An 8806-nucleotide genomic window follows, 5' to 3' on the forward strand; every position below is an offset into this window, starting at 1 on the left:
ATGTTTCGTCGGGCTCAACAGTTCATCGTACTTGTGGTGGTTGCTGATGTTGCGACTACTAGAGCTACTAACACGGAAAAGATCCCAGCTTGCATTTAATCAAGCATGGCTACTTCAACAGTTGTGTTCGCCGTTATTATTGTCTTCGCCAGAGGGTCGAAGTAGACTTCGGCCTCTGGCTCTTCCACCGCCCGTCCCGCCGTGGCGAGCATAGCGACCACACTGCCTGCACAAGTCGTGACCACCATGGTGTTCGCACCGTCCACGGCGACGCTGCCGCTTGCAGACGCGTGCAATGGAAGCTTGGACGTGGAAGGCTTCGCAGCCATGGAGCCCTTCTTCTTGGGCGGCATGGGTGGTGATGATGATGATGAAGAAACTCAATGGATTCGACGCGCCGCCTCCTGTCCAGGTTCATGCCGATGTCTCCCCTACCTGGCGCGCCAAAGATTCTGGTGCGGGGCGGCTATCTATGGGACGACTAGGCCCCTTTATGGTTCGGCGGGGGGGGGGGATTGCATACAACGCAAAGAACAAGATCAACAGAGGACGCAACAAGATTTACCCAGGTTCGGGCCGCTAAGCAGCATAAAACAGTACTCTTGCTTTTGTGTATTGGATGTGGGTAATAGCACTAGCACACAGAGCGCTTTTCCTCGGCAAGGTGCAAGGAGAGAGCAGCTACACGCGCATGTGTGTGTCGAGTTTGGATGGGTTCGAACCCCTGTCCCGGTTGCCTTGGCCCTCCTTTTATAGCTTAAGGGGTTACTGTAGTGTCAGAAGGGTCATTACATGGTGATTAGATAGCAGCAGTGCTATCGTACCTAACTCTACTAGTTAGGACAAATTAAAAGCATTAAATGCATTGCTAGGTGTCGCGAGGAGGAGAAGCCCGTGCAAGGATGCAACACCGCTTGCCCAACTAACTCCTATTAGCTTGACACACCATTTGGACGCATGACGATAAAGGTAATCTTCATTCTAGCGAGCCGCCACGTGCATGATAAGCCCCACCAAACTGCCTGCGGGCTCGACACCTCATTGATGGGTGACTACCAGCTTGGTGAGGTGGAGCGCTGGTGTTTGGCGAAGTGTTGCTTGGGTCTGGCGCTTGCCGAGCCTTCGTCTTGCCGGCATGGATGACTTCTAGTGCTTCATCCTGTAGCTTAGCTTGTCTTGGTCTTCTTGATGCGCTTTATGACTTCGGTTAGTCTCCGCCGAGGCTCCTTGCCGTGGATGCTGCTACCGTTAATGCATAAGTCTGGGGTACTAAGGACCCCGTTCTTAGTGCACCGACAATATCTCTTAAAAATGGGGCACGGTCGCCATGTTGATGGAACGTGCCAATGGAGAAACCGCCTTGAACCACGAACTGAGTTTTCATAATTGGCTTGTGGTTGTGATAGGTCATGACCCTTCGGCAAAAGTTGTCATATAGGGACACTGTTCACACTTGAGCGACTAGCCTTCGGGGCTAAGTTACTTGTACACTTCGGAAGCTATGACGTGGCTCGGGGGACATGTGGCCAAAAATGATTAAAGTAATCACAAAAGGGAAGGAACTGGTCCACAAAGTCGATAATGCCCGCACATACCTCGGCTTCGAAGACTAGTTTGGGGGATATCGAGGGTGTCCTGGACTAAGGGGTCCTCGGGCTTCCGGCCTATCTCTCATGGGCCAGACGGATGGGCCGCTCTTGATTCATCAAAGGAAGGCCAGACTACAAGCGACCCCGTGCTCTGGAAGGAAATCTCCGAAGACTAGGCGTATCCTCCAAGTCTGGTTAGGAAATCTACATGTTTATCCCCTGATGGTGATCGACCATGTATAACCCTAGGTACCCCTGGTGTCTATATAAACCAAAGGGTTTAGCCCGTGGAGGGGGAGAACCATCATCATCATACCCACCTAGGGTTTAGTTCATCCGATCTTATGGTAGATCAACTCTATAATTGTCATACAAACACATCATACAGCCAAGCAGGACATAGGGTTTTACCTCCTAGAAAGGGCCCGAGCCTGAGTAAACATTGTCTCTATGTTCCCTGTTACCCATCGATCTAAGATCCACAACTCGGGACCCTCTACCCGAGATCCACCGGTTTTGACATCGACAAAAGGGAACACCACCCGTTACCCGTTAGCTTCTAGCATTGGGGCATTGGCCCCGACAGTATGGCTGGTGCTGTAGTGTGAACCGCACAGCTATGGAGTGGTAGCGTCTAGTTACGCACCGAGACATGGGCATCAGTTTGAAAGTCGCGGTGGTGGTTTAAGGTGGGAAGATGTCCCACCAATCTACTAGTGCATTTTGGCCCTAGCGTGTAGTACTAGCGGAGCTGGCTATTGAACAATTTGTTATCAAGATGTTGAGTGGAACACCACTTCATGTTTCGGGGCAAAAACTTTGATTCTAGCCTTTATTAGTCGCGCTCAACAACAACGAACTTGGGTCATTATGTTGTTGAAGACGTTTCCTACTTGTTGTTGTGCCCATCTTGATCGGTCTCGGTAATCAAGATGATTTTTGTGTCCAAGCCGTCTCCAGTCAGACGTGGCAACGATGGCGCGATGACATTTATCCCTTCTTGAAGGCGTTGTTGCATAAGAAGTCGACTTAGTCGTAGATGTAAATTTCATATCTTGTAATGATTCGATCATAGTTGCATTTGTTCTGAACTTTGCTTAACAATTAAAGAATGGTTGTTAGCATCACAACAATGAAAATGTTGAGGATTTTAACCTCCTTTTCAAAAGGCAAAGAAAATGGACATTGCGTCAAACACCTCATGTGCATGATCGGAGCCATTGGTCTCATCGTCATTGGCCATCGGGGTGGGCAGTGGTGCCGCAACCTTCTTCCTCGTCACCGCTTCTTCCATCGCCTTGGCAGATGGCGACACCTCTTCTTCTTGTCCGACGAGAACGGGGGCAAATCGGCCATGGGGAAGGAGCGATGGTGTTGGATGCGGTGTCGGGCTGCACCGCATTGTTGCCCAGCCGACATTGTTGGGTTGTGCTAGGCGTTCCTAGCATCGCCGGCAGAGGGTTCCCATTGGGAAGGGAGGTGGGGAAAGAGGACATGCATATCCATTTACGCTGTGAAGGGGGTGCTTGAGACATCGACGACATCACGTGGCCACTTGGAAGTTGAAAGTTCTCCCTTCAAGCTTTCCGCATTTAATGAGAAAAATATGCGAGTAAGAAAATTTGAGTCAGTTGGGGTGCATTTGAGGGTCATTCCTCAAATTTTAGGTCATTTTTTAAGGGAAGGGCCAGGTCTTGTTAACTTGAAAAAAATAGTAACTGATTTTGAAGTTAATTTTTACTAGGCAGGCAAGAGATGCGTTATCTCCAAACCAATCAAAACGCAAAGATGTTCAAAAAAAGTGGATGTGGTTCACTGTTTTATTGAAGCAAATTCTGTTGTTGATAGTATAGCAAATAGTTTCCTTTGTTCTAGAGCTTATGAGTTTTGGGATAGTGATATTCGGGACTTTATTTCTCATCAATTGTAAACGATCTTGCTTTTATTTGAGGAATAAAGTCTCTTGATGTTCAAAATAAATAAATCAAAACGCACGAGAGATTTTCAAAAATTAAATAAATCAAAACGCACGAGTGGAAACTCGCTACCGGTCCACACTCCACCTAAGCCAACGGGAAAATTCTTTTGCCAGGTTTCGCTACCGACACACCTGCCCCACGGCTCCCGTCGAGTCCACGGCAAATGTGGCTGCCCAGCCCCGGCCGCGCGCCTCTCCAACGGCCGGCCAGCCACCCTCCCTTCTCCTTTTTTCAAACTAGCCGTTGATGCTCCGCTCCCTCTTCGTCTCTTCCTCAAACGGTAGGATCCCTGCTCCCCCACCCCCATTTAATCCCCACGCATCTTCCCCAAATCACCACACCTCACTCCCTCTCCTCACTCACAAGCCTCGCTCCTCTCCCTCCGGCTCGCTCTCCTCGCTCAGCCGCCGCCGCAAGCATGGGCCTCTCGGTGATCGCGCCGCCGGCGGGCGACTCGGCGTCCCCGGCCCACCGCCGCGCGCGCCGCGCCTTCCTCGTCTCAAACTACATGATCCTCGGCGCGGCGTCCGGGTGCGGCTTCCTCACGCTCTCGCTCCGCCTCGTGCCCTCCGTCGACGGCTTCCTCCTCATCCTGCTCCACGCGCTCACCGTGGCGGCCGCCGTGGCCGGGTGCGCCGTCATCGCGGCGCCCGACCCGCCGCGCGGCCGCGTGTACACCGCCCACATGTCCGCCACCGTCGTCGTGTCCATCCTGCAGGGCGCCGCCGCCGTGCTCGCCTTCTCCCGCACCGCCGAGTTCCTCGCCGACGGGCTCCGGTCCTACGTCCGCGAGGAGGACGGCGCCGTCATCCTGCGCATGATCGGCGGGCTCGGCATCGCCATCTTCTGCCTCGAGTGGGTCGCCCTCGCGCTCGCATTCGTCCTCAGGTACTACGCCTACGTCGACAGGGAGTGCGGCGGCAACCCCATGCGCCGCAGCGCCAAGGTCGGCGGCGAGGATGGCGCCGGCAACTGGCCGTGGCCATTCCAGGTCTGATCCGCTTCAAGGATAATGATGCAGCAAGGAATTTATGATGTGGGGGGAGGGGTGTCTGAAGGCGAGAAGAACTGAGAACTCATAGTTCTTGGGAGAAAGACTAGTGTTTGGTGATATTATTATTCGTTTATTGGGTTGTATTGTGTGGTGTGGTATATGATTATGTTGTACTGCAGCTGTTGCACCTCTATAACATTATTTGAAATTCATGTTCAATCGACTCCATTTTGGTCATCTCGATAAAAATGTTATCAATACTATAGGTCCGGCAATGCTACACGTACAAACAGTTTACAGGTTTTTACAGGGTGGGTCAGTTTTTATTGGTCAACAGGTGAGCGGGACGGCCCACTCCCCTGAAAATCAAGGGGGGAAAGGTTTGTGATTGGTTGTTAGATGGAAACAGTTTACAGTCTTTTACAAATCTTTGTATGTCTAGCATTTTTGTTATAGGACCGAACCAACAAATATTTCTTTATCTGAAATATTACCAGATCTGACCAAAAATACGGCTTCCTTTTCAGTACGGGCATCCTTGCAATTCGCTTCTGGGACACGCACACTCATTATTTCTGAAATGATTCTTGAATCGGAATTTCGATAATATTTGACCCAAAAAACTTCTGCTCCAGCGAAGTTTTTTGTCTTGGGTCTCATTTTCTTCCCCTGTTTTATCCAAAGCCTGCTCGTTTCCAAAGCCTGCTCGTTTCATGTCTCCTGATTGCCACTGGACACATACAAAGAGACAACATAGTAACCTGATGTACACAACAACCATGTCCTGACGTCATTTTTAGCTTGTGATTTGAAATCACGAGCACAAAAGGCACCGGTAGTATTTGCATGCGATGCACCGGTAGTATTTGCATGCGATGTTTGCTCTGCCTTGGCCCCTATTCGGCTGACATGGATTTCCACTCCTCTATCCCCTTCTCTTTTCTCCCGTGCGGACACGTCGCGGATGCTTGCGTTGTCCTCCCCCTACCCCACCGATTTCGACCTTTCTCGTCCTCTTTGCCCTCGTCGTCGCCACCCGCTTTCGTCCTCTTCAACACCCTCGCCCCCACCCAGCCACCACCGCCGGGGTTGTTTCCACTTCTTGCCGCTGATGGTGTACCTCGCGGTCCGCACCCTACATCTCTTTGCCGCCCTCCGCACACCACCGCCACCGCCACCGCCAAAGGACATTGTGTTTGACGGCCCAGCTCCCGGCGGCCAGGACGGGAGTCTTCACCAGCCGAGACTCGCCAATGCATGTGACTTCGCCGCCCACAAGGTATTCGGCCATTTGCTCGGCCTATTTAGGAGTACAAATTCATAACTCTGAAGGATCATGGTAGGTAGCCTGGATGTTTTCTTTTACAATAACATCATCTGTACATCATTGTCTGAAGAATCGTCCGACGAGGTGAATGATGCTTTGGTTGCTACAATTCTTGTCAATGAACACATTTCAAAATTGCAACCATTGTTTAGGGGGGGGGGGTCTGTAAAGGGCCATGCGCCTGGTTTGAATCATAACAGAGAATGGGGCCATGTCCTACACTTTAACATTATTTCCATTGCACAAAGCCACTATTCCCTGGCAAGCTTTTCCGGCGACGATTCCGGATGGCGAGACCATTGTTCAACCATATTCGAGGGGGAGTGGTGGGCTATGATGATTACTTTGAATGCAAGCCAGATGCCCTTGGTAAGATTGGATTCTCCTCTTATCAGAAATGCACTGCATCTGTTCGGATGCTTGCATATGGAGTTCCTGATGATCTTGTTGATGAGTAAAACGCATGAGTGAGTCCACAAGCCTTGATTCAGTATACATGTTCCGCAAAGTTATGGTTCAGGTGTTTGGCCGAGAGTATTTGAGCTAGCCACGGTTATATTCATGTTTGCCATGTAGTTTGAATCAAATTGAGCTATGAATGTTCAAATTAGTGTCCATATAAGGGATAAGATTCCATACAAGGGCATAAATTTGAAGAGATCAGCTAGATATGCTCTGATTTACTTAAGTTGTTCAAGTCATTTGAAACTATGAATATACCTTGATTAAGAAGAATGTCATTTTACATTCATATTGTCTATGTACTTATGTGTTATTGTACTTCAGTATGCGACTACATATCGAGATTGTATACTTGTTGATCCTTTCATCTTTGATTGCAGTTGATTTGCCTTGATTTAGTATGAGAAGATTGGGATACGAAACATCAAGGAGAATGCAACTCATATGTCACAAATATTCAAGGAAAAGGGTCTGGAACCCGTTGATTTAGAGCTTACCTATTCTTTTAGATGGGCGAGTGCAATGCCGCAAGGAGATATCTCTTCTGATGAGGAAGTTGAATATGAAGGATGTGAGGCTCGAGGTGTCGCCCTAGAGATTGCACAATCTGTAGATGACCCGAAATCTACATCTCCGATACAATTTTTTTGTACTACCATACTAGCCGTGTGACACTGATGTTTATAAACTTATATCTTTTAACCTTTAATCCGTGAAGAATACCTTGTAGACGAGCAGAAGCCATAAACTACTTGAAGCTCTCAAGATAGTGGTTTCTATTTGGTGTATAGGTCGTTGTATAACGACATAGCACACACCCCCTCGCATGACTATCCAACGTATGGGTCGGGAAAGTATCTGGTGCACCGGTGCTTGTGATGCTATCGGTGCACCGGACGCCCGTAACGTGTTCAAAAATGTTCGAAAAAATTGATTTTTTAACCCATTCACACAATATCAGTCTATGTTAAATATTTTTCATTTTTCTTTAATTTTTCTTTTTATTTATTTTTTTCATTCTCAAACTTCTTTCAAATTTGTCAACATTTTTTATAGATTTGCTAACATTTTTTGAAATCACGAGCATCAATTACAAATTTTCCAACATTTTCTGAAATTGTGAATATTTTTTAAACTCGTGAACATTTATTTAATAGGCAAACTTGTATTGAATTGACGAACATTTTTTGAATTGTGGGGACACTTTTAGAAATTCCCTAATATTTTGTTAATAAAAAATGTTTTGAAATTCAAGAATATTTTTTGAATCAGCAAACATTCTTTGAATCGGTGAACTTCTTTGAAATTTGGGAACAATTTATGAAATTTGTGCAGATTTTTTGATATTTTTGAACTTTTTCTGAAAATTCTTGAACATTTCTCAATCCGTTAATATTTTTTCAAATTCACGAACATGTTTTGAATAACGAACATTCTTATATTTTTCTGAACATTTTGTCAAAATCATGAACATTATGGAAAATGCGAACATTTTTTGAATCCATATGATTTCTTCAACATTTTATGAATTCACGGATATTTATTTATTACTAAGAATATATTTTAATTTTTGCTACTTTTTGCAATAGGTAACTTTTCGAAATGTTGAATAATTTTAAAGAGAAAAAACAGAAAAGGGGAAAAATGGAAAACAAATGAAAAAGGCATCCCACCTCCCGCATGGGCTGGCCCAAGAACGTTTGCGGGAAGCAGCGGCCGACAAAAATGTACTAGCGATTTCTACCCCTTGGTCCATTAGGAACTCTCTTGCAGCTCTCAAAAAAAATTAGGAACTCTCTTGCTGAAATTTTCTCCTGTACTAAGGATTTCCAACCACAGGAGTATCACATTTCAAGAGAGATCAATGGTATTGCTCATAATCTAGCTCATCAAGTTCTTAGATCCTCTACAGAGCCTGACATTTGCTGCTTTGCTTCATCTCATAGGAATTTGTCTTTCCCTGTAGTTTCTCTTCTCGCTGGTTTTAATTTTCAGGGTTTTGTTCTCCATGTTGTAAGCTCAAATTGTAGGTCCTTGGATTTACTCTGACGCATATAAAACTATGCTAAGAAAATAGGCAATTTTTCGACTAATTTAATCCATAAGTAGATAACTAGCATGACATTGACAGAACCAACAACATACTGATACTGATTTAAACAAGCACATACTACGCAAATAGTATACAAATCTACACATGATGCTAGCACTGCTAATACAGAAATTATCAGGAGAGAGATAAGCGCGGTATACCCTCCAGTAGGCCATGCAGAAGCCGCCGCCACGGTAGCAGCAGCAGCAGAAGTGTCCTCGGCGGCCTTCTTGTCGGCCTCGGTCTTCTCGGCGGCGGCGCGTTCGGCGTCGCTGGACATGGTGATGACGGAGACGACGCAGACGTAGAGGAAGTAGTGGATCGGAGGCAAGCAATCGCGTAGTCGCTTCCAAAAAACCTATT

The 8806-nt window shown here is 46.9% G+C and overlaps 1 protein-coding gene across 1 annotated transcript; it reads left to right on the forward strand.

The window, feature by feature from the left end:
- The first annotated feature begins 3882 nt into the window (after nt 1–3882).
- On the forward strand, nt 3883–4781 carry LOC123041587 (uncharacterized). Its single transcript, XM_044464183.1, has one exon. It carries the CDS (start codon nt 3987–3989, stop codon nt 4563–4565), a length of 579 nt encoding a protein of 192 aa, XP_044320118.1. The 5' UTR covers nt 3883–3986; the 3' UTR covers nt 4566–4781.
- Nucleotides 4782–8806: the final 4025 nt, after the last annotated feature.

This window comes from Triticum aestivum, chromosome 2B, assembly GCF_018294505.1.
Source record: "Triticum aestivum cultivar Chinese Spring chromosome 2B, IWGSC CS RefSeq v2.1, whole genome shotgun sequence".
In the NCBI taxonomy this organism is placed as follows: Eukaryota; Viridiplantae; Streptophyta; class Magnoliopsida; order Poales; family Poaceae; genus Triticum; species Triticum aestivum.

Bases quoted from the DNA above. Each gene is read 5' to 3' on its own strand.
- LOC123041587 (XM_044464183.1), top strand. From the start codon at position 3,987: ATGGGCCTCTCGGTGATCGCGCCGCCGGCGGGCGACTCGGCGTCCCCG.